The sequence below is a fragment of the Drosophila busckii genome, chromosome 3L (assembly GCF_011750605.1).
Source record: "Drosophila busckii strain San Diego stock center, stock number 13000-0081.31 chromosome 3L, ASM1175060v1, whole genome shotgun sequence".
NCBI lineage: Eukaryota > Metazoa > Arthropoda > Insecta > Diptera > Drosophilidae > Drosophila > Drosophila busckii.
The window spans coordinates 304,707-328,717 of record NC_046606.1 but is presented as its reverse complement, the minus strand read 5'-3'; the positions used below and the strand labels follow the sequence as shown (position 1 = coordinate 328,717).

General features: G+C 36.6%; 5 protein-coding genes across 7 annotated transcripts; 3 read left to right on the top strand and 2 right to left on the bottom strand.

Annotated features, from left to right (window-relative positions):
* The first annotated feature begins 165 nt into the window (after nucleotides 1-165).
* Nucleotides 166-4,458, top strand: LOC108599677 (probable RNA helicase armi). Its single transcript, XM_017986668.1, has 6 exons — nucleotides 166-337; nucleotides 403-1,020; nucleotides 1,083-1,511; nucleotides 1,571-3,127; nucleotides 3,188-3,991; nucleotides 4,052-4,458. Exons 2-6 carry the CDS (start codon nucleotides 601-603, stop codon nucleotides 4,346-4,348), a joined length of 3,507 nt encoding a protein of 1,168 aa, XP_017842157.1. The 5' UTR covers nucleotides 166-337; nucleotides 403-600; the 3' UTR covers nucleotides 4,349-4,458.
* A 205-nt stretch (nucleotides 4,459-4,663) lies between these two features.
* On the top strand, nucleotides 4,664-5,944 carry LOC108597933 (cyclin-J). The gene is made up of 4 exons (XM_017984549.1): nucleotides 4,664-4,732; nucleotides 4,795-4,978; nucleotides 5,053-5,469; nucleotides 5,531-5,944. Exons 1-4 carry the CDS (start codon nucleotides 4,664-4,666, stop codon nucleotides 5,923-5,925), a joined length of 1,065 nt encoding a protein of 354 aa, XP_017840038.1. The 3' UTR covers nucleotides 5,926-5,944.
* Nucleotides 5,945-6,419: 475 nt separating this feature from the next.
* On the bottom strand, nucleotides 6,420-9,223 carry LOC108599680 (enhancer of mRNA-decapping protein 3). Its single transcript, XM_017986673.1, has 5 exons — nucleotides 8,593-9,223; nucleotides 7,473-8,432; nucleotides 7,257-7,417; nucleotides 7,108-7,192; nucleotides 6,420-7,049 (listed from the first exon to the last, which is right to left on the bottom strand). The coding sequence occupies exons 1-5, from the start codon at nucleotides 9,036-9,038 to the stop codon at nucleotides 6,788-6,790; spliced, it is 1,914 nt and encodes a 637-aa protein (XP_017842162.1). The 5' UTR covers nucleotides 9,039-9,223; the 3' UTR covers nucleotides 6,420-6,787.
* Nucleotides 9,224-9,578: 355 nt separating this feature from the next.
* On the top strand, nucleotides 9,579-16,531 carry LOC108599679 (E3 ubiquitin-protein ligase Nedd-4). 3 transcript variants are annotated; one of them, XM_017986670.1, is made up of 17 exons: nucleotides 9,579-9,664; nucleotides 10,109-10,287; nucleotides 12,247-12,329; nucleotides 12,390-12,471; nucleotides 12,534-12,572; nucleotides 12,630-12,799; nucleotides 13,268-13,415; nucleotides 13,484-13,608; nucleotides 13,668-13,767; nucleotides 14,107-14,211; nucleotides 14,332-14,569; nucleotides 14,631-14,755; nucleotides 14,813-14,954; nucleotides 15,011-15,167; nucleotides 15,234-15,527; nucleotides 15,597-15,995; nucleotides 16,058-16,531. In XM_017986670.1, exons 2-17 carry the CDS (start codon nucleotides 10,129-10,131, stop codon nucleotides 16,158-16,160), a joined length of 2,469 nt encoding a protein of 822 aa, XP_017842159.1. In that variant the 5' UTR covers nucleotides 9,579-9,664; nucleotides 10,109-10,128; the 3' UTR covers nucleotides 16,161-16,531. The 3 variants fall into 3 exon arrangements, with proteins under 3 accessions (XP_017842159.1, XP_017842161.1, XP_017842160.1); XM_017986672.1 differs by lacking the exon at nucleotides 14,107-14,211; XM_017986671.1 differs by lacking the exons at nucleotides 9,579-9,664; nucleotides 10,109-10,287 and adding an exon at nucleotides 11,660-11,916.
* Nucleotides 16,532-17,738: 1,207 nt separating this feature from the next.
* On the bottom strand, nucleotides 17,739-22,458 carry LOC108599678 (cyclin-T). The gene is made up of 4 exons (XM_017986669.1): nucleotides 21,278-22,458; nucleotides 21,153-21,198; nucleotides 20,523-21,079; nucleotides 17,739-20,443 (listed from the first exon to the last, which is right to left on the bottom strand). Exons 1-4 carry the CDS (start codon nucleotides 21,876-21,878, stop codon nucleotides 18,300-18,302), a joined length of 3,348 nt encoding a protein of 1,115 aa, XP_017842158.1. The 5' UTR covers nucleotides 21,879-22,458; the 3' UTR covers nucleotides 17,739-18,299.
* Nucleotides 22,459-24,011: the final 1,553 nt, after the last annotated feature.

Here is a 24,011-nt window from a genome sequence, read left to right as displayed (position 1 = left end):
GGTCATCTTGTTCGCTTGAACGAACGAACTCATCCAGTTTTTTTTTCAGCTTACACAACACTACTTTGTAGTAAGATACGATATTTATGTTAGCTTTCAATAATAAATATCGATGCATCACTTAACTTTTCTTACATCTCTACATGTCTGCTAATTTTTTGATTTAGAAAAAGCTGGAGTTTATTCATTTAATCCAAAAATAATTATTCCAAGTTCAGAGTGCTCAATTAGTTTGTATTAAGTGGCTTATAATATGTCTAATGAAACAACAGGCATCGGCAGCTCGAATTCAGTAAGCATTCCAGATATTTGCAACAGTACCAGCAACAACTCAGAGGTTAGATGAAATATGATGCCGGCTTTTGTTGATATTTAAGCTTATAAATTGAATGATTATTCTAGACAAAAAAAGTAGATAATCCGGCTACTGACGAAGTAACTACCCAAAAAATACCTGAGAAGGGCTTGACAGAGGAATCGGGCGACCAGCACGTGAACAGAATACAGAATCTACGCAGCGAATTAAACTACATCAACGCAACAGACTGGATGTATGAAAGCCTCGACAAAAAGCCACAGCAGTAGAATTTTCCCGCCAACATGATTAGCTTATTTCGAACATTTTTTCAACATTCCAAACGGGACCAACAACTTAATCACGATTTATTTGACTTAGAGAACAAGTTTCTTGACATTGAGTTTAATGAGCAACAATGCGAAAATATTGAGCAATGCGAAGACATAAACCAGGCAAAAAGCGAAGATGCTTTGCACATAAGCGAAATATCTGGCAAATCTTGCTTCAACAAAAAGGGCGTCATAACGCATTTGATAGATGATGGCGGCGTCATTGACAACGCTTTGCCCTTTGATAAGCAAGCTGCAATAGATATCTTTCGCGATCTACACATCGGCTGTGTTGTTGAACTTTTAGTTTATCAAAATAAAAAGGACGTTATCAAGGTAGTTAAGATACAAAAAATACTTGAGCAGAATTGGGAGAACGTTTCTTCTGCTAAGGTGAGCATCTATCTTATATTTTTGGTCATCTCAACACTTACCTAGTTACTATTAATTTACAGTTGCAAAAGGCCGTGGAATCTTTAAAACACGAGAAGCCTACATATTTCAATATGCAGCTTCGCAACATTCTAGGTGTTATCACTGAACGGCAACCGAACACTATTCGAGTTGACACTGACTATGGGGAGCTAAGCATTGAGCTGGATGATATAGAGCTTAATTTTATACCCAGGACTGGAGATTGTATTTGTCTGGAGTGTAATGTGCAGATGGATGAAAGTTATGTAGACAAACAGGGCGAAATACTTCAAGTATTGAAAGTATTTCCAGCCCGTCTTGAATCCAACCAAAAGTGTGTGGTCGAAAGGGTTTTTGAGAGTATCGTCGTACTTTCAAAGCTGGCCTATATTGCAGCTGAAGACATACCTAATGGTATTGAGCTACATCTAGGGGATATTGTGCGAGCCGACCTTATTGAAAGTAAATCCGTAAGTAACTGAAATGTTCTGCAGTCAGACTCTTTCTTTAACTTTCCTTGCATTTACAGTCGAAGTACACGCATCGTGCTATTAATCTAACTGTTTTGGAAAAGAACTTTGGGCAAATGAAAAACAATGCAAGTTCAGCGTCCTCAAATAAGCTTGCAGTTTCTATACATGGCGAGGATCGATTTATCTTTACCGAGCAATGGAAGAAGTATGCAGTCAGCCTTATATTGAAAAACAATTGCAATCGCACTATGCAACTACGAGAAATTGAAATAGATCACAGCGCAGACTCTCAGTTGAGTGTTGTGGAGCCACTTGGCTCGCAGTTTATAGAGGCCGGTAGCCAAATATCACTTATATTTGAGATACATACAAAATTTATTGGCGAATCCAAGGAAACGTTTACACTCATTTTTGAAAAATTTAAAGTAAAGCGCCACTTGACGGTCATAGTGTGTGAAACAGAGGAGGAGGCTAAAGAAGCTGATCGTCGACTTATTGCAGCTAAGCAACTAATGTCGTATGGCAGAACAGTAGATCAACGATCACGTTCCTATGCCAACCAAGTCTGGTCTCATAAGTCTGCTATGGTACCAGGTGAAGGAATTCATACGAAACGTCGATTCATAGCCGTGCGTATTGGCTCCTACGATGTGCCCGAAAAACTACGACAAATGGTACTTACCACGGAGCGGCGCACAGAACTGTTCGAATTATTACACAGTGAATATCCATTTCTAAAGGACAATCTGTCTATACAAAATTATGCCCAGCGGTTCAGCTTGCTTTTAAATCTGGAAGAAATTGAACAGTTTATTAACTTCCGCAATTACGATCGCGAGCGTGCTCATTTTCAACGCGATGGCGAGTTCTTATCGTTGCAGATAGAAAATTTAAGTGAACGGCGACCATCGTTAGTTTTGGGGGACACTGTCCGCGCGTATAATCCTTGGGCAGACGTCAACACTAAGGAAAATAAATCATTTGAGGGCGTCATTCATAAAGTGCTGCTAAATCGCGTTCTCCTCAAGTTCAACTCAAATTTTCAGGATAAATACAATAGTGAAGACTACCGCTTAGAATTTTATTTCTCCAGATTTTCCTTCCGTAAACAGCACTATGCGATCGGGCGTGCTCAGACACATCTCGGTGAAAAATTTTTATTTCCTAATAAAGTGACCAAGAAGCAGCATCCTCAGTTGGAGGTTACATTCAAGGATGATCACATGTTTCTGCACGACAGCAAATTGGAATGGTTTAACAAATCACTGAATAGCATACAAAAGCGCGCAGTTTATAACATTTTACTGGGCGAAGCGGAAAACATACCATACGTCATCTTCGGGCCACCTGGAACTGGGAAAACTGTTACTGTAGTTGAAGCCCTCTTGCAGTTGGTGCGAAATTTGCCTGGCTCAAGACTGCTTGTTGGAACTCCATCAAATAGCTCTGCAGATTTAATCACCAAGCGCATTATAGACAGTAAAGCACTACATCAGGGTGACTTTATTCGCTTAGTGTCACAAAATCAGATTGAGAAAGATTTAATACCGCCAGAGCTAATGAGCTATTGTGCCACTATGGACATTGGATCGGTAGATGACAGCCATGACAGCGTAAGTAGTTGGACATTTGGCTAATTAAGTTCACTTAATTGTCTTTATTTACATTTCCAGATGATAACTACAGAATCGGGTCTGAAAATGCGCTGCCAAAAAAAATTCTTGGGCCAGCATCGCGTCTTTATCAGCACGTGTACGACTTTGGGGAACCTTATTCAAATGGGCTTTCCACCTGGGCACATTACACATGTTTTAATCGATGAGGCAGGACAGTGTACTGAGAGCGAGACAATTATTCCCATTATATTGTTACCACAGTTACGCCATCAAGTTATTCTTGCCGGAGATCCCTATCAACTGCAGCCCATCATCATAAATAAACATGCAGCAAAGCTTGGTTTTGGTGTTTCGCTATTGGAGCGTTTACTGGATAGAGCGCCGTACCGTAAAGACATGCAACGCTTCCCAACTACAGCAGGCCACAATCCCAGCGTGTTGACAAAGCTTTTGAACAACTATCGCGCACTTCCTTCTATCATGTCTGTATACAGCAAGCTGTTTTATGATAATGAGCTTATTCCTATGGTCTGCGATCAAGAGTCGCGTGAAGCCAAATTGCTGATGAAGCTACAAACGGTTTTTGAGCCACATACAGGAATGCCGCACTCGCATGGTACATTCTTTTATGGTATCTTGGGGGAAAACATACAGGAGTCCGACTCACCATCCTGGCACAACCCTTCAGAAGCAGGAAAAATTTTTATGTTCACTATAGAATTATATCGCGGCAATGTACATCCTGATCAGATTGGCATACTAACTCCGTATGCTAAACAGGTGAAGACACTGAGGAACATGTTCATTGGAGCAGATATAACAATGCCCAAGATTGGATCTGTGGAAGAGTTTCAGGGACAGGTATAAAAATTAGTTTGTAATACAAAATTGTTCATTAAATGCCTACTACTTCCTTTCCAGGAACGTGATATAATGTTGATTTCAACAGTGCGCTCTTCTGAATCTTTCCTTAACTCTGACTCACGTCTGAGTTTAGGTTTCGTGGGCTGCAATAAGCGCATGAATGTGGCTATATCACGAGCACGATGCCTTATGGTTGTCTTTGGTAATCCAAAGCTCCTATCTATTGACGATTCTTGGCGCCATCTCATTCTCTTTTGTGCCAATAATAACGCATATTTCGGCTGTGAATTGCCAAATTTGATTACCAATGAAAATGAAAGCGATTGCGAGGAGTATGCCAACCAGTCGGACTGAAATACTTAATTATTAATAATACCAAATCATTGAAAACAAAGAAAAAAAGAAAACATCAAATATGAAGATGCCATTTTTGTTATACTCCATTTTTACTTAAGCATATTTGAATTTTTGTGCCTTAAATAGTTAAGTTTCTAACTAAGATTAATCAAATAAACGCTGTAGCTTAAACATTCTAATGTGCTGTCAGCTGTTATTCAATGTTAAAGTTTCTGTTAAGCTTTTTTCGATGCTTACCGTTAATGTCTGAATTATTGACGCACATTGTGGTCACGAAGCTCAACAAGTTGGCTTCGCCATTTTAGAAATAAAATGAAATCTTCACTGGGCGAAAACTTAATAATACTGGACAAACAGTATGATGAAGAATACGGTAACGAGGTGAGAAATTAATAGCACACATAATATAAAGAATAGTTTAATAAAAGACTTTCTTTATTTAGCGCCTTTTCAAATCTCTTTGGACCGAATACGCTCTCGATATCTTTAAAGCAATGAAAGAGACAGAGTCCGAGATGCGTAAAATTAATTATATGTCCACTCAATTTGATCAGCGTTCAAAACTAATAGGGATGTGCCGGTTGATAACACGAACATATAAACTTAGCCGCTGTACTTTGCATTTATGTAAGTATCAAAATTCAACAATGTAAAAATCATACATATGTACATATATAAGTGTGTCTGTATTCAATTGACAGCTGTTTACTACCTGGATCGCTTTATTGATAGTTACACCATACGATCGGACAAGCTTCAACTAGTTGCTCTTGTCTGTGTGCATATTGCAGCTCAGATAGAAAATCGGGATGCCATTGTACCACGCTATAGTGACATGATTAGCCTAATAAAGCGTTCTTACACTAGTTTTGAGTGCAAGGCTGTAGAGCGTAAGATATTAACTTTTCTTGAGTTTAAACTAATGCGACCCACGACTGCTAGCTTCGTGGAAATGCTATCATGCAGCTTTCTGACACACGACGATTACAACTCGTACTGCGAATCATTAAACGATTTATCTCTGGGTATAGGTACCCATCCACGATATATGTGCTATGAGCAAATGCTGGCAACACTAGCGCATTTAGTACTCCGTGTGTCCGATTATACGTTGTATAGTAAGCTTACATTTTATTGCTTAAATTACTTTCCTATCCTTACTTACTTAACCTATTTCAGTTGAAAGCTTTTGCAATGTTGCACCTTCACTCTTGGCAGCTAGCTGCATAGGAGCTGTGCGACAGATGAGTGGAATACCTAAGCGCTGGACTATATATTTGGAAAACCTGACATCCTACTCGGAGCATACAATTGCGCCTTATGTGGATATTATTACAATGAATCACTATTATCAGAATACTAGCACTACAGCAGTTAGTTATTCAGGTTCTGACTCGGGATTCGAGGAAAGACTTCTTACACATGGAAAGAATGAGGAGCAAACATTTAACTTAGTGACTGTTGACTTAGAAAGACCAATAGGAAAGGCAGTCTTCCTTAAAAGAAAAAGTAATGATGAATGTCTGCATTTTAGGCAATTTAAATGCCTAAAATTCAGCGACAATAACAACTAATTTACAACATAAGATTATTTCATGCTTTTGAAAAGCCATACATGAATATTAGTTTTGTTACTGAAAATATATTTAATTTAGCTTATATATTCACAATACATAAAATTTATTTCGTAAATTTTGATTATGTTATAAATATATTGTTCTACTGTTCGGATTAAAGCCCGTATCAATGATTTCTTATAATATACAATTTATTTCAATTATGATTTTTCCCTGATTACAGTTTTTAAAATAGTTGAATGTTTTTTAGTAAGTCAAAAAGACTTGTCTACACTGCATGGAAGAGTTTAAATTTCATATGAGGTTACATTTGTTATACAATTTGATGGAATGAAAGTTACTGTGAATTAACATAGAAAAAATATAATATTTTGGTTTATAATGCTTCTTGGGTCTAAATTTTAATGGTAGGTATCTTATCTATATGATATTTATTTTTATATTGTATTCACAATTTTCTCTTTGTCTTATAAAAATTAGATTTTTTTAAAATTAATTTAAAATTTCTTATGATTAAGCCGGTAAGCAGCTGCGATTTGTTTTACGATGCACACAAGAATAAGAATTTTTTAAATTGAAGACTAGTTTGCTTATGCACAAGAGTCAAGTAAAATATAGAAGTTTTATTTAAAAATGATCACTAGAATAATTCAGGAACATTCATTGACAGAAAAGATGAAACATTAGGCCACGCATTACGACTTAGATAAAACTAATCGTAAAGAAAACATGGAGTAATAAGAGACTTACAATAATAATCATATAGACAAATCATAAAATTTAACACACGGGCTAAGGGATTTAAATGTGTTTCATAGAATTGAAAGTGCAGCTGCTTGTATGGTAAGTATGTTCCTGCTCAGTCCCTAGAGTGAATTGGTATCACATCTTTGTGTCCATATGGACTTTTGTACTTAATACCACAATCTCGATAAAATTTAACTGGTATTCCTAAGTTACACAAATACAGTTTGCCACATATATTCGTTGCTGTAGGTAATGTAGCTTCAGCATTTAAATTATTTTGCTCTTGTATTAATGGTAATATAGGAAAAATTGAATATTTGATCCCAACATCCTGAATACCACTTGGTGGAGGATCGACGGCGAGTATTGATGATCTACATTTGACAATTTAAATTAATAAAAATAGAAATTCAAAAATAATACTGCGTTTACCTGTTTATGCTGATCCATTTTTTCACTGTATCTGATAGCTTATAGGTATTTGATGATAGTATGACCAAATCTGTTGTGGGCAATGCTAAAATATTAAAAAGTTATTATAAATTCGATTTCAGCATTGAAATTGCTCCTAAGTCGCATACCGTCCAATGAGTGTACTATGGTGCTGTCAGTAGCTTTGAACAATGATATTTCGGAGCTGATATTCTTTTCATCAAAAGCAGCAGATTTCCCCAAATAAAGAAATACGGTCAATCCATGGGAGGCTAAGTGCCGTCCAGTGGCGCATCCAATGTTGCTTGCTCTAAATAAGGCACCATAAGAGTATATAAATAATAATTGAAAGATGATAAACTAACCTAACTGAGTTAACCTCCTCACAAATAATGGCTATCTTTGGCCACTGATGATTATTTGCTGGTGTCAACCGACGAGCTCCTCCTAGCAGTGTGATTGCTAAATCACTAGCGCCACGCGCTAGTAAATCAATTTGGCGCTGTTGAGATAATCCGGCTTTCTCGGCGCTAAGCTCAATCTTTTGACGCACATAAGCCGGTATAGTGGGTATTATTAGGCCATCGTCAGTAACAAACGACTTGCTGCCATCAAACATACTCTGTATTTGTCGTAGTTGCAATGGCTTGCTGGCTAAAATGTTTTCATCATGACGATATTTTTTTTCTTCATGCTGCTTTTGAGCATGAACGGCATGGCGTACTAGATCTGGCTTCTGATGCGTCGATTCAATATCATCCCAAATAGCCTGCTTGTCAAAAAGGGCAAGATTTCCTTCAAAGTCAAAGTCTTCACGCAATAGTGGATCATCAGCTTCGCTGCCAAAAGTTTGCTCCTGTTGCTGCCGTATGCTACTTTCGCGACGAATCCGATTGCGCTGTTTGTTTTTAGCATTACCATTTCCATTTCCATTAGCTGAATAAGAAGTAGAGTTAAAGCCAACGTTTTGTGCTGTGTTGCGTCGACTCTTGCTATAGTTTGACGGCGCAGAGTTGAAGTATCCACTATTGCCGCTTTGAATAATGTCAATAGGCTTGCTGATAGCAGCAACTACTTCACCACTGCCGCTGCTGCCATCTGCACTACTACTACAGTAGCTTTCGACATGGTTAACGCCTCCTCCAACGTTTCCGCTGGCACTATATCCAGCGCAACCCAGTTTAACCTCTACCTTACTTGGAATCATGTTGCCAAAGAACGCGGAAACTGTTTTTGGTGTTGTTGCCATCTGATGCACCTGGTGTTGTTGTTGTTGTTGTTGTTGTTGCTGCTGGGCAGAGGAGGTACGTGAGTTTTGCAGTGCGCTATAAACAAGACGTTTAAAAAATATTTAGCAACGTGCCAATTTGTAAACAGTTTTTTGGTTGGAATAGCGTTTCTTGATCTTGTATTCATTTGATTCCTGTTCGCTTTCCTTTAATAAGTCATGGTTCTATCTACTTGCTTAGATATTAATGTTTTTACCTTTGCGTTCCTGTTTGAGCACTTAAATTTAAATTAAGCATCATTTGCTGCATATTATTGTTCAGTGCAGAGTTGCTACTGGGATAGTTTTCACCGTTCGCTTGGTTATGATTATGTGGATGTTTTTGTTGTAATTGTAGTTTTTGTTGTTTGCCCAAAATGTTGGAAAAATTTGGTAATTTTACCGGCGTGGGTCTGTTAATTACAGTCGGAGTCGTAGTCTCAATATCTTTAAATGGTTCTATAAGATTAATGCTTCTTATATCAGAACAGCGAAGTACAACTTCAGCGTTCTGCTTACGCAGAGGCACGCCATTCCGAAAAGCGCGCACTATTGTTATTTCTTCAGCAGATATTTTCTGAATCTGCCCCTGAAAAACTCCCAGCTCGTCGTCGCAGGTCAAGCTGACCGCACTGCCAATCCAGTCTTGATCTGTTAAACCCATGTAAAATATATAGCTACTACACAAAACAGCAAAATAGTTGGATTTTTGTCAGCGTTGGCTGTTTATGGTTTGTTGTTGTTGATACGCAATTACGACGCAACTTTAAAGCAGCGTGCTCAAAAGCTTTAAACGTAAATTTATGAATTGTAGCGAACTAAGCGAGCTAAGTTCTGATTGCTGAGAATAATTTTGTATGCTTTTACACTTTTTTAATTTATAAACTTTTAGAGATCTTTCTCTTTAACTTATTTTGTATTTATTAATTTGCTTTAGAGATGGGCTTGTCCTGAGCAATGAACCATCGCACTGCACATATCATAGATAATATCGATATACCGGCGGTCTTAATATATTTATGAAAAATGCTATTAAATAGCTGGAATTAATTTGTCTTTTATTAATTATTTCTTATAGAGGCAATCTAAGTATATCTAATTAAATTAAGTTAAGTTTTGAAACAATGCTGAGGACTACACCTACTGTTATCGATAGTACTCGATGTATTTGCAGCTCAGTATAAAATTAACAAAAAAAGAGAATAGTCGTGCGGTTCGTGTAATTTAAAGCCGTGTAAAACATTTTTTATTTGTAGAATATTTCGACGTTAATGTAAAACATGAAATAGTGTAAATATTCAAGCAAATTTTATATTTTCTATCATACATACATATACATCGAGTACAAGTATACATTTATGTACATATGTATGCATATAAATATGTACACATACATACATACCATACATAAATTCAAAGTTAAACAATTGACGGCAATTTTACAATTGCAAGCTTAAAAGAAAACTCACATACAATCTAAACAGGTTTATACATATGTATGCACATAAATGCATTTGTGATTTATATGTTAATATATATAAAATCCTGTAAATGTGCATGAGCACGTATGTATGTATGTATTAATATACTATACACATATGCATACATATATATGTATGTCTGGTGCATGTGTATAAGCAGTGTCATCGAGATAAAAGGCTTTCTTAACTAAGTCCTCCGCGCCTATGATGCACAATTATACATCCATATATTACTTTCTACGAAAAAATTAAGGTCGTCTGTAGAGGAACAATATGTCAGCACGCACAAATAGTGAGGTGCTCGCATCGTCATCAACGTCTGATGGGCCGCGTCCACCACCGCGCCGTCGGGCCGCATCGGTTGTGGGACAGCATCAACAGAGTTTGGACTACAGCAATGGACACGCGCCACGTAGATCGCTAGCTGCAGTGGTGAGTGGGTGGAAAGGAACGAATGTGTGATTAGTTTGAGAAAGAGAGGCGAATTCTTCTTATCAGTCCAAATATGTAGCAACTAAATCTAACGTATGTATGTGCGTCTATATATGAATGCTTATTGTAAAACCTATTTCTCCAAACTGTTATGGGTGAGCTTTTCGTTGTGTTCACTTTCATCAAAAGAGAACAAACTCGGAATGCGCTTTCTTTTAAAATATCCCAACTCTTCAGCCCATGAAATCATATGTTTTGGTTTTTGTTGATATCACTACTTATTCGTAAACCAGCTGTGAATACAGCTTGGAAAGCTTTTATGGCATTAGAAAGCTTTGTCCTAGCACTGAAGTCTTATGTGCTTTTACATATGTAATTGCTTTACAATTGTATTACTCATTTTCATATTTGCGTATTGATACGAAATGCTAAATTTTTTTATATTAATATTGAAAAGCTTTGCATCCCGCATATTTCATTTTTTTTATTCCACCATTTGGTCACACTGATTAGGAGGCTTTTAGTTAGGTTAGAACACGAGAGCAAACATTTTCTACACGTACATCAGCACCGTGTTTTTGTTACGCCTGTTGTACAAATACAATAACATAATATAACATACATATAAGAATAGTGGGAGAGAGCAAAGAGTAGCATGATTTTGCGATAGTGTTGGTGTGTTGTTGTTATTCTTTCCATATCTGTTTCTGTTCTTCTGTGCTTTGGATGTTAGTAAGAGATAAAGGAATGAATAATTTAATTATGGACATATTCGTGCAAGTTTGTACTTGCTGTTTGGCTTAAAGTAAATTCGGTCTATTTTCAAAATGTGTAAATTATATAAAGCTCTCTTGTGCGTGTGTGTGTGTGTGTGTACAGCTTTTGCACTTTAAAGTAATGGTTTAAGACAATACTAGCCTGTCAGGCGTAGTCGCGGTCGCGGTCGTGTGAAAAAACAGCTCAAATACCCACATACATACATATGTACATACATACATACATGTACGTACATTTGTATGTAGGCATGTGATAAAAAGTTTGCGTACGAGCATTTTTGTTATGATATTATTTTATTGAGTTTTCTGCTTACAAACATACTGTGTCAACTGAATAGTATGAATTGGCTGAAGGCTTCAACTTAAAGCAAACAGCTAACAAATTAACTATGTATATACTACATATGTAATTTGTATTACGTGTATATTTGTGTACTACGTCTTAAGTAGTCTTTTTTAAATACATTTTAAACTACATATTACTTTGTAAAACGTGCACAGTTAAAAAACTCCTAACAAATTAAAATTGAAATTTTATAATTTTTACTTGAAAACTAATTTCGTTTTTTAGATACATGTATGTATGTAATTTAATGACATGTGTACCTGTGGTGTAAAAATATCTTCTGGAAGTTAAAGCTTGAAGCATTTTAATTAAATCGTCAGTCGCCTTCTGTTCGTTGTTGAATCTGTAGTTTAGTTTCAATCTAACAAGAAGAAAGCAAGAGAAAGGCTCTATCGAATCAACATAACCAAAGCTCATATAGTACATACATATACTAGTTGACTAAAAATGGCTGAATCAACAACAACGACTGAAGATGGTCAAGTTCATGGCTACAATAATAGTGATGTAAGTTAAATGGGGTTCATCTTTGTCTGTGGCAATCCTGCATATTCTTGTATGTCTCCACTAAACCAAACCAAACTACAACACTTGACAAAAGCACAAAATTAATTATAAGTAAGACTTAAATCTGAAATTTTTTGGGGTAAGCCCTATTCAAGGATTAATGATCTATCAATGGACATTTTATTTCCATCCATCCTTTTTTAATACATACAAAATACAAGATACTAAAGCCAGACATGTGATAATTAGCCTTTTTACAGGACTTAGTTCAGTTCCTAGCCAAAATAATTGGTCTTGCACTTGACTTATTTAATTATTTACTATTCACAGAATGATAGTGGCGAGTCAAGCCACCTGCGTATTGTTGTGCTAGGTGGCAAATCTTTGGCAAAAAAGGACATTTTTGGCGCAAGGTATGTAGATTTTTTTCCATTCATTTAAGTTTTAAAATATTAATTTGAATTCATTTGCAGTGACCCATATGTTCGAATCGATTTAAATACTATAAACGGAGACATAAATATTGATTCAGTCTTAACTAAAACTAAAAAGAAGGTATGAACTTTTGGATACATTCATTTTAAATACCCTAATATTTGTTAATTTTATTTAAATAGACATTGAACCCATCTTGGAATGAGGAATTCATCTTTAGAGTAAGTTACATGGAATAATATGGAAAAGAAACTCTTCATATAAATCTATTTTAATAGGTAAAGCCGTCTGAGCACAAACTTGTATTTCAAGTATTTGATGAAAATCGTTTGACCCGTGATGATTTTCTTGGCATGGTTGAGTTAACGTTGGTCAATTTACCAACAGAGCAGGAAGGCCGTACGATTGGATCACAAAGTTATACGCTGCGTCCGCGCAGGTCAGTAGGGTATGTTTATATGAGTTTCAATTTGATTTTCTTTTTTAATTTCAGTTGAGTAACTACTCCTTGTAAATGTAAAGAAATCTAATATAAAACAACTCTAAATCGAATCGAAAATACATACAATACTTTCTGTAGAAGTATAAAAGAAAGTTTTATCATAAATTTTTATCAATTAATTCTAATCCGTAATGTTTTTTCCAACTTATTCTTGTTGCCCTTATGATTTTAACTGTGTATGTGAGTGTACTGATTAGTTAAATTATTTACACGCTTTTATATGTTGTACAGAGTCTGAAATAGTCGGTTCCGCCCGACGTTTCTCTTTTTGCTCATCACATTCTTAGTCCAACTTGCTTTCATTTTGTATTCTTAGAGATAATATTTTATATAGGGTATAAATTAATAGTTGTTATTGCTGATATTCTTTTTAATTATTTACTATCTAACATATTTTTACTTGTCCAAACATAGCGCTAAATCTCGGATTAAAGGTACTCTTGATATTTACCATGCATTTATACGAGAAGCGCGCGAGCAGACGGAGCCATCGAGTAACAACAGCGATGGCGAGTGGGAGCACGTAGAAGCCACGAACTCTGAAGAGGCATCATCGCAGCCAGTAAGTCCTCACGGATTGTTTCAATCACTCTCATGCGTAATTCTATTTTATTGGCTTGGACTTTTTAGCATGCGTTTCAAACTGGAGGAAATGATGCCTTGCCTGCTGGCTGGGAGGAAAGACAAGATGCAAATGGACGTACATATTACGTAAATCATACGGCGCGTACCACTCAATGGGAGAGGCCTTCTGTGTAAGCTGACAACTTTTAAACGCCTATTTGAAAATAATTAACACAAACATTTCTGACAGACTAAATACCAACAATGTACAAAACATTGATCAGTTGGCCTCCGATTTCCAAAGACGATTCCACATTAGTGTGGATGAGACAGAGGGAGGACGCACAGCGGTATGTCATGTGAATTTCTGTTACGTATTCATTACTTTAATTAGTGCTCTGCATGTTTGTTACACATCTTTTGTTTTGTTTTTCGAATGAATTAATATTGCACAAGAATACAAATATAATATAATACATATAGATATATAAGGAATAATATGTCGACATAAGGCCAACTTATAAGTTATTTTACTTAATAATTGTTTGCCATTGTCTTAATATTATTTTAAATCATTGTTTCCACAATCTTTTACGTTAGTGACATATAATTTTCTGTAATTTATTTTTATTTTATTCCAAATTTAATGCAAACGCAAACAAAAACTGTTCGTATCCATATTAAATTAGAATGATGAGCCCGATCACACTGACAGCCAAAATCCATCAGAGAACTCAGTCCCATCCACGCGAAGAAATTCCGAGGAAGACAATGCTGCAATGCCAACAGATCAAGTAATCATTTTTTCCTAATCAGTTATAAATATGCACATTCATATATTGAATTAAGCATGAGCCTCCAATCAATTTACAACTATACTTGCATACTTTATATATATATGTATATATTTTTAGCCTCCAGTTGGTGAAGAGGAAGCCCTACCACCACGCTGGTCTATGCAAGTCGCACCTAACGGTCGGACCTTCTTCATTGATCATGAAGCGCGCAGAACAACTTGGATTGACCCGCGTAATGGTCGTGCTAGTCCAATGCCTAATCAAACTCGCCGTGTTGAGGATGACCTGGGACCATTGCCCGAAGGTTGGGAGGAACGTGTACATACAGACGGACGCGTTTTCTACATAGATCATAGTAAGTACAATTTGTACTTCATTTGTACTTGGCACTTATTTTCGTACTTACCTTTGAACAGATACGCGAACAACTCAATGGGAGGATCCTCGGTTGTCAAATCCAAATATTGCAGGTCAGGCGGTACCGTACTCACGAGATTACAAACAGAAATATGAATATTTTAAAAGTCATATCAGAAAACCTGTAAGTATGATTAATATTAAACTTTAAGCCTAACTATAAAAATGTTCTCTTTGACAGACAAATGTACCAAATAAATTTGAAATACGTATACGCCGTACATCGATTTTGGAGGATTCATATAGAATTATTAGTTCGGTCACGAAAACAGACTTACTAAAAACTAAACTATGGGTGGAGTTCGAAGGAGAAACAGGATTAGGTATGTGACTGTTGAAATATATTTGTATACCTTATTTATACTATTTTTTATTTTAGATTATGGAGGACTTGCTAGAGAATGGTTTTATTTACTATCCAAAGAAATGTTTAATCCATATTATGGACTGTTCGAATACTCCGCTATGGATAACTACACTTTACAAATAAACAATGGCAGCGGTTTGTGTAACGAAGAACATTTAAGTTATTTTAAGTAAGAGCTGCGTTTATTTCGATTGAATTAAATTGAATTAATAACTTTTGATTAATTTAATTTCAGATTTATTGGCCGCATCGCAGGCATGGCTGTATATCATGGAAAGTTATTAGACGCTTTTTTCATACGTCCCTTTTATAAAATGATGCTACAAAAGCCCATCGATCTAAAAGATATGGAATCTGTGGATACAGAGTATTATAATTCATTGATGTGGATCAAAGAAAACGACCCACGCACATTAGAGTTAACATTTTGTCTTGATGAAGATGTATTTGGCCAAAAAAGTCAGCATGAATTAAAATCTGGCGGTGCAAATATTGAAGTGACAAATGAGAATAAGGATGAATACATTAAGTAAGTCTTTTAAATTTATAAATATGTATAAAGTCGCTAACATTTAAATGAAAATAATCATTATTACAGACTTGTAATTGAGTGGCGATTTGTTGCTCGCGTTAAGGACCAAATGATGGCTTTCTTGGATGGATTTGGATCCATAATACCTCTTAATCTCATTAAGATTTTTGACGAACATGAATTGGAGTTACTTATGTGCGGCATACAGAACATCGATGTCCGGGATTGGCGAGAAAATACGTTGTATAAGGGCGACTACCATATGAATCACATTATTATTCAATGGTTCTGGCGCGCCGTCTTGTCCTTTTCAAATGAAATGCGTTCGCGTCTTTTGCAATTTGTGACTGGAACTTCACGTGTGCCTATGAATGGTTTCAAGGAACTCTACGGTTCTAACGGGCCACAAATGTTTACTATTGAAAAATGGGGCAGCCCTAATAATTATCCCCGTGCCCATACATGGTAAGTAACATTCATTGCTATATTATATGCATTCAAATGAAATTAACCGTCGTGAATTTTAGCTTTAATCGATTGGACCTTCCGCCGTATGAAGGATACCTGCAACTAAAAGATAAGTTGATTAAGGCTATTGAAGGAAGTCAAGGGTTCTCCGGAGTTGACTAATCTCTGTTCATCGTTGTGTCACTGATCATCAGTCGTATCAAGATCAGCGACACAGTGCAATAAAACAGCTGCAACTTTAGAGCATCCGCATTAAAACTACTTTTCCTCCACCGCCAGTTAATCGTGTACTTATTTTGTTTGCTTGCTTTTGTATAATAATTATAATTACCAAATAAGTTTTGTTTCGTATTTGTTAACGCTTGTAGCACATAGTTGCAAAATCGCAGTATCAAATCAATTTCAAATTTTCTGCAGACTGTAAAAACTCGCGACAAATTAAAATGTATGTATATGCGTGTCTATGATTTTTGCCGTAAATTGTATAAAGAAAAATCCCCATTAAAATAAAAAAAATATATTGTATGCAAATATCTATTTTAGTGTTAAGAATGTGCGCTTGCTGGAATTATTCAAAAGGCATATTCAATATTCTTTACATAAAATTTGAAGAATTGTGTTAATACGCTATTCTTTTAATATATAACAAACACATTAAACTTATTTTACATACCTGGCAAATAAAAAAGACCACTTCATATTTTGTATTCTGTACAACTATTATCAAGTTTTTTAAAATGTAGCATTAAATTGCTTCAATCTTTAATACTATTGGATTGTAATAACTACAACAAAATCAACAAGAAAGTAAAAATAAGTTTTTATTCTAATACATTCCAAATGTTTAATAACGAAACAAAAAAAATGTTAATATATAATCAAAGCAAAAGTGCATAAAATATAGATTTAGCAATAAAACAGTCCAGATTCAATCAAACTACTACACAGAAGGGTTTTTTTTTTACCTAGGATTAATAATTTAGTCCTTTCAGTATATCCAATTCTAATTCACAGGATCAAGTGCCAATCGAATCTACCATAAAAGGCCTAACAACATTCTGCAGAACATTTAAATCATTCAAGTGGTTCCGGAAAAAACAAGGATTGCCTTACTTCAAAGGAATTTCCAAACCACATTTATTGCAATAAACTGTTAAGGAGTAAGTAGGATTGGAAATGTGTTTCTTGTTTTATTTAATGTAAATGTGTACAAGGTATACATTTCATTTACTTTTAATCTTATATGTATTGCAGCAACAAGCAACGAAAGTATGCTAAAATAAATCCAAACCAAACCAAAAAAAAAACTTAGACATCAATTATGAATGTATGCCTAAGTGCAGATTGTTCCTTTATGAAAGCTTAATGCAAATGTTTGAATTTTCATATAAGTATTTAAAGCACTTAGACTTGAAATTTGTGTTCTTAGATTAACAGAATTTTTATTGAATTTTCTTCTTTGTAAAACACTTCAAGTAATTACCTAAATAATGCTTATAAAAGCATAATGCATATATATATTTAATTGTTTTTGTATTTTGTTTTATCTGAAATTTAATTATTTGTAATATAGAGAACGTTGACGAATTTATTATATTCTCGTCACGGAAAAATTCAGTTTCATTGCTTAAGTATCAGATTTGAATGAATTTAAATAAAAGATTAATTAACTAAAAATGAATTAAACATGTCATTTGTTTTTCTATGTTATATTTAAATTATTTATGTTTTTAATGATAATAAGTAACTTTAGTGCGTATTTAATTTATAATTAAAGCACATTCTCTACAAAAACGATTACTTTCATATTCAGTTTGAAGTTTTCTTTTCAGCAATTCAGCTGATCTTAATTTGGTTTTAATGGCTATATACAAGAGCTGAAAAAGTCGTATATATTTTTTTGTGTGGTATTAAATTCGCTAACTTAGTTCTATGTATTCATACTTGGAATATCCAATCCAGTTTTCATATATATATGAAGGTATATGCAATATAATCAAAAGAGTTTTGGTTTACAAGTATTCTGTGTATTTGTATTGTATTATCATTACAAATTAATTAATGCTGTACAAAAGTAAAATGAGTTTTTCAAATGTGTGAATATCTATAAAATTACTCAATCGGCTGAAGCTTTTGTTGGTTGTACTTAATTAAAACAGGATAAATAAAAGCTTAACCAACTAAATTACCTCACCAACAGTTACGTCTATTAAAACCTTATACATAAGAATTAATTAAATGTTGTCGAAGAAGGTAATCTTTTAAAACAAGAACAAGAATACATATGTATAATGATTACGACTACTTTTTGTTGTAAGGCAGCGCTGACGGAGTGGTAGCGAGACTTGCAGGCGCCATCACGATTGAATTGGTCAATAACGTCCCGGCGGTAGCAACTGAAATAGGCTGTGGCTGCACCAGAAGGCTGGAGACTGAGGCCTGCGGGATTGACGCGGCGCCTGCACCGCCTAAAGGAGTATACACAGCTCCACCAGGGACACCATTGTACTTGGCATAATCTTGAGTTTTACTTTTCTTGGTCTCTTTGTCGCGATCACGATCCCCGTGCTTTCTCTTCCCACTGCTACTACTACTGCTACTGTTGGTAGTGTTGTTGCTGTTATTGCTTGCTGAGCTGTAACTTCCATAGGATGGCATTAGTATTCCAGGCATTAGTACCGGCTGCTGCTGACTTAATGTTGTGGTTGTGGACGATGATGTCTGGCCATAGTCTGGCGGAGACGGAACAGCCACCGGCGGTAAGCCATCGGCGGAATAGTTAGTGGGCTCAAGCTTGTTTTTGCTGATTTTTAGCTTAAGTGGCGCTGCAGTGTCCACTTGAAGGCTTCCATTGGCATTTGGTCCAGACGAGCTTGTTTTAATAACCAATTTAAGCGATGGATCTTTGATACCTCGTTCTTTTTGCTTATCTTTTTTGTGTTTCTTGCGCTCCTCTCGATCGGACTTATCCTTGGTCTTATCTTTCTCCTTGTGCTTGTGCTTATCCTTCTTCTTCTTCTTCTCAGCTTTAATGCTGCACTCTGGGTCCCTGATTTCGTCGTCCCCTTTCACTAAAGTTTCTTGTTCTAAATTGGGCGCAGTAGATAAACTGTTGGTAGGAACTGTTTGTAGTAAATCCCTTTTGTTATTAAACTGCATTGCAGGTGGCATGGGCTCCAATAGCTCAGCAGGTGGCTTTAAGCCTGGCATAGTAAGTGCATCAGGCTTTAACAGGGAAGCGTTCGTTGTACACAGACTCTCCTTGAGCAAACTTCGCACCAGATCGGGCGTTGTCTCAATTCCACCATTTGACATTGACAGGGCTGTGTGCTTCTCTTCGTAACTATTAAATCCAGGAACACCGATACTGCTATCCATTTTACGAGTCTTGTCCCGCTGCTGATTTCCATCTTGTTCATCTATTTTGTTAAGGCCGTATTGTCCGTCACAGATATCATTGGGGCGCTTAAGCATGTTTCCATCGCGACCAGGAACTGACAGTTCATTTGCCTCCCCGTGAGCCTTTTTATGTGGTGGCATGAATGATTTTGCTGTGATGCCAGCTGGACCGTTAATGAGTGGAAACGTTGTACGATGCTTATCCTTTTTGGTAGGTGTCAGTCGGTCTTTCTTTGGGCTATCCCTGTCTCGCACATGATTGTTCACTTTGTAACCCAAACTATCATGCGCAGGGACCGCTGGCGCATGTAGTAAACCATTGAAGTGTGACTCCTTTTTAGTTTCGTTCCATTCTGGACTGAACAATGAGTTGTTCTTATTAAGCTGCTGCTGCTGCTGCTGTTGTTGCGTCATAGTTGAAGAGGGGGCTACCTCTAATGGAGTATGATGCTGTATATGACCGTAACTGGACATTGGTTGGCTCTGATTATAAGGCAGTTGCTGGTCGTAGGAGCCTATGCCAGGCTTGCTGCGGTGCGACGTTTGATTATATCCACCAGGAAGAGCGGGTGGTACGCCAGTGCTTCCGCCATTACCAGCACCGCTCGGATATCCACCACGAGACACAAGCTGATTCGTTGTTGCACTATTGTTAAAGGGTGGCAGAGCATTTGGGTATATCTTGCTACTACTTGTGGTAACTTTGCCGATTTCTTTAGAGGAAACGCCAGGAGCTACTGCTAAATTTTGCACAGATAAGTTGCTACGCACGTCCTGTAATTGAGGGACTGGTTGCTGCTGCTTGGAACTTGAAGGAAGCTTATGGACAGCATGGGACTGAATACCGATGGGTTGTATGCCACGAGAAGACTTGTGATAATCCATGGGTAGCGAAGATCGAGACGCCTGCTGACTATTTGCACTACGTTGATTATTGCTCGAAGAGGAGGGCGCATTGCCACTACTAGCACGTTGTGTTGCCGATGAAATGTTGGCCTGATGGCTAGACGGAACACGATTACTAAAACCAGACGGTTTCGATTTATCTAAACAATTAAAATTAGAAAGTGATAAAGTATAAATAAATTAAATGCATTTGCATTATATTATAAACATATATCTTACCTGCGTGTATGTCGCCTATCTGTGTTCCTTGATAGTTAGACATCTTGGGCATGGAAGAACCAATTTGGGCACTGACTGATGAGGACTGGCGTAGATGATTGCTTTGATCACTACGCCGCTGTTGCTGAGAGGGAACCGTTGTTGGTGGTGGTAGCAGAGCTGCTTGTGACTGCTCGCGACTATCATTTCCATTCATTAACTCTGGCGGCGCTGTGATATTTGAGTGATAGCCCTTCATCATTTCGCTCATTTTCCATTCCTCCTTTTGCTTATTATCCTTGTTGCTTGATGTTCGATTGCTGGCGCCCTGTGCTATCGCCTTTATTGAGTTCAGCTTTGATTTAAGCCTGGCCGGACTCTTCTCGTAAATGGCAATAAACTCGTCTGTGAGCTGTTTAAGCAACTCGAGCGAAACACTTTTATCTACATAATAAAACCAATGCTTGCCCTCTGTGGATTGTGGTATCTCCCAGCGGGACCACTTACATGCGAGATAAATGCAAAAACAGGCAACCACAGTAGGTCGATATTGGAGGCACATGGAGGTCAGATGTAAACTGTAAACAATAGGTTAATAATAGCTCTCACAAACAGGCAGTACCAAAATACAATTACTAATGTATATCATACCTGTTTGAGGCCAAAAAATAAGAGGTTTGAGCCAGATCCTTGCATGCTATAATATGTCACAGAGTATTAATTGACAATAAATTTCGCTAGGATGCAGCCAAATGCTTTAGATTGGCAATGCCTACCTTTAACCAGTTGGCATGTGCGCACCACATGTGTGTGTGGATGATCTATAGCCACATCAAATCCAAGCGTTTGCAAGAGTACGTTCTCATTGAAGACAAGCTCCTGAGCAAGATCTGCGTAGCTCTGCTCGGTTGTTTGTGGCAGGCACTTGTTGGCGGCTCGTATTACATGTTCCAACTTTCTTGGCTGCTCTTCTACCTTAGCTGCAAGGAATAGGCTGGCCGACGCCATAGAATTTCGATGGAAATGGGTAAACGAATGAAATGCATAGAATCTATGCATATATACTATAGCTGTATTAATGCATAGTTGCGACACCTGAAGTCGCTGACCCATTTCTTGGATTAAGTATGCAGTCATTTGCCTGTAGTGTAGCTCATCATCGCTTTTGATGCCGCAACGACGGCTTGGGGAATTTCCCAACTGATCATTGCTAAAGTACCAAATCTTATCTTTTTCAAATGGCAAACTTGTACTGTTGTTATTATTGCCATTGCTGCTGCTGCTACCACCACTCCCACTGGCATTACTGCTGTTGGGCACAGGAGCCGCATTGCCCGTTGATGCGGGTGTAGTACTCAATGTTGCCGATAGACTCATATTTGCACTACTACAACTTTGTGGTTCGCGCGCGGGATATTGTAGTTTTTTGCAAGTTCCTTTATTGTTGATACAACATTCACCATATACACACGCACTACCGCAAATTGTTTTACAGTTCTCCTTTTGATTTTGAATTTGGCTTGGCAGCTGAGTCAAATGTTGCTGCTGCTGCTGCTGTTGTTGTTGTTGTTGTCGTCATAGAAAACTGTACAAAGAAGAAGAATAGATTTTCTTTGTCGCAGATTTGATGGTCCGGCCGTTGACGGAAGGAGTAGGAACGGTGCGATGTTATGGAGTTAGATGGAACAATGATATTTACGCCATTTAAAGGTTGTTTCGATTGCTTTTTTGTTTTTTACGGCGTCGAAATTTAACGTTGTGTATGATTTTCTGGAAATTGCGACTGTCACACACACATACATATGTACACACTTTCAGACGTTTGCTCCGTCTGGTTATGCAACTTCAATATATATTTATTGATATCATTGTTTTAATTCCATGCTTTTTAACTCCACACAACAGAATTTCATTTTGAATCCTATTCTTTGCAATGCAAATGCATCGCAAAAATGTGATTTTGGTGACACAAAACGAAAAAATGTATATGTATATGTATTTACAGTATGGCTGTCGCATAGTGCTGCAAAACAATCGAGCCACTATCGATAATACAGCATTGAGAAAATGCTCGGATATCGATACTTTCCAGCGTTGCCAACTGGCAAGTATTTTTTCGTTCTGCAATTGGCGCTTCTGAAATTTATTTTCTAATAAAGATGAATGTTAAACGTATATTGGTGGTAAATGTAGTCCAGCATAGATCATTGAAGTTATGAAACATTTCCATAGCTGGTATCGAGGTTCAAAAACCGCAACCTGTAACAAGGTCGTGACAGTTACGGTTACATACCTTATCTTCAGAGGTTGGCAGCTCTGTCAAGTGCAGTTATCGTGGTCACACCGGCAAACGTAATTTGCTTTTGGTGTGAAAAATGTGTCTTTAGCATTTTAAAACATATATTATACTAATCGGTGTATCTTAAAACTCTTGTGTTATTAATCGGTGTATCTTGTGTTTCATATAATTCGGAATCTTTTATTTATTGCGTCGTGAGTGCCTGTGTACTTGCTAATGTACAGTGTCAGTGCATGAAACAAATATAGAGTTTTAACTGTTGAATAAATCATTGTGCATGTTTATAAACATACATACATATAAATATGTACATATGTATACGCTTAAAACAATAGTTATTGATATAACCAGGTCGCAATATAGTTTCATTGAACAAAAATTGGCGGGACTCGTGTCCGTTTTGGCGCCATTTTGCGCGCCACTATTCCCCAAGCGCCGCTAAAAAGGAGTCAAATTTGTTATTGCGGGTAAGTTTGCACATACAAATTCATTTATTGATGCTATTTGCTAAATCGTAGACTTAGTTATATAAAATTTAGCTACAAACCTTAAAATCAACTTTACATAATTTGTATTATGCTTGGACATTTGTTATTTTCCGATCATGACAACTTGATCAAATTATGTTCATGCATAAGCATATACATACATATGCACATGTATATGTGTATGCACTACATATACTCGTTTATTCATATACACATTTGAAAAATTACTGATTATTATTTTCAAAAACTTCAATAGTGGCCGGATCGAAGTAAAACTTCTTGTAGCTGTCGTAGGAACGATCAGTCAAAAGAACGCATTGTGCTTCTCTTTTGCCATTTTGGCAGTAGGGTTGTTGATATTATTGATCAGTTTTCCTCAGCTTATGCATATTTTAAGATAAAAACTTAATTTTATTTTAAAATAGTAATACTAAGCGTTTTTAATTGAAATGCTAATGGCGGTTTTGAAACATAATAGAAAGTTAAAATATTTTAAAATCTGCGCATTTCTTTAAACAAAATATGCTTTTGTCAACAACCCCAAGAAGCCATGAACAAGTAACATTTGTAATGACAATTAAGATCGGGAATGACAAAAAATGCGTTCACTCACAAATAAATTTTGCCTAGCAGATTACATTCTCATACATACACACATAGTATATTGACTTATTTTTTTTTTAAATTTTTGTTATCATGTTGACACATTTATGGATCTTAAAG

Coding starts and splice junctions, on each gene's coding strand:
- LOC108597933 (XM_017984549.1), top strand. CDS start 4,664: ATGAAATCTTCACTGGGCGAAAACTTAATAATACTGGACAAACAGTAT. Junction 4,733..4,794: donor ATGAAGAATACGGTAACGAG/GTGAGAAATTAA, acceptor TTCTTTATTTAG/CGCCTTTTCAAATCTCTTTG. Junction 5,470..5,530: donor GTCCGATTATACGTTGTATA/GTAAGCTTACAT, acceptor AACCTATTTCAG/TTGAAAGCTTTTGCAATGTT.
- LOC108599677 (XM_017986668.1), top strand. CDS start 601: ATGATTAGCTTATTTCGAACATTTTTTCAACATTCCAAACGGGACCAA. Junction 1,512..1,570: donor ACCTTATTGAAAGTAAATCC/GTAAGTAACTGA, acceptor TTGCATTTACAG/TCGAAGTACACGCATCGTGC. Junction 3,992..4,051: donor TGGAAGAGTTTCAGGGACAG/GTATAAAAATTA, acceptor CTTCCTTTCCAG/GAACGTGATATAATGTTGAT.
- LOC108599679 (XM_017986670.1), top strand. CDS start 10,129: ATGTCAGCACGCACAAATAGTGAGGTGCTCGCATCGTCATCAACGTCT. Junction 13,609..13,667: donor CAATGGGAGAGGCCTTCTGT/GTAAGCTGACAA, acceptor CATTTCTGACAG/ACTAAATACCAACAATGTAC. Junction 15,168..15,233: donor GAACATTTAAGTTATTTTAA/GTAAGAGCTGCG, acceptor ATTTAATTTCAG/ATTTATTGGCCGCATCGCAG.
- LOC108599680 (XM_017986673.1), bottom strand. CDS start 9,038: ATGGGTTTAACAGATCAAGACTGGATTGGCAGTGCGGTCAGCTTGACC. Junction 7,193..7,256: donor CATAGTACACTCATTGGACG/GTATGCGACTTA, acceptor TTAATATTTTAG/CATTGCCCACAACAGATTTG. Junction 7,050..7,107: donor AAATGGATCAGCATAAACAG/GTAAACGCAGTA, acceptor TGTCAAATGTAG/ATCATCAATACTCGCCGTCG.
- LOC108599678 (XM_017986669.1), bottom strand. CDS start 21,878: ATGAGTCTATCGGCAACATTGAGTACTACACCCGCATCAACGGGCAAT. Junction 21,199..21,277: donor CACATGCCAACTGGTTAAAG/GTAGGCATTGCC, acceptor GACATATTATAG/CATGCAAGGATCTGGCTCAA. Junction 20,444..20,522: donor GATAGGCGACATACACGCAG/GTAAGATATATG, acceptor TTAATTGTTTAG/ATAAATCGAAACCGTCTGGT.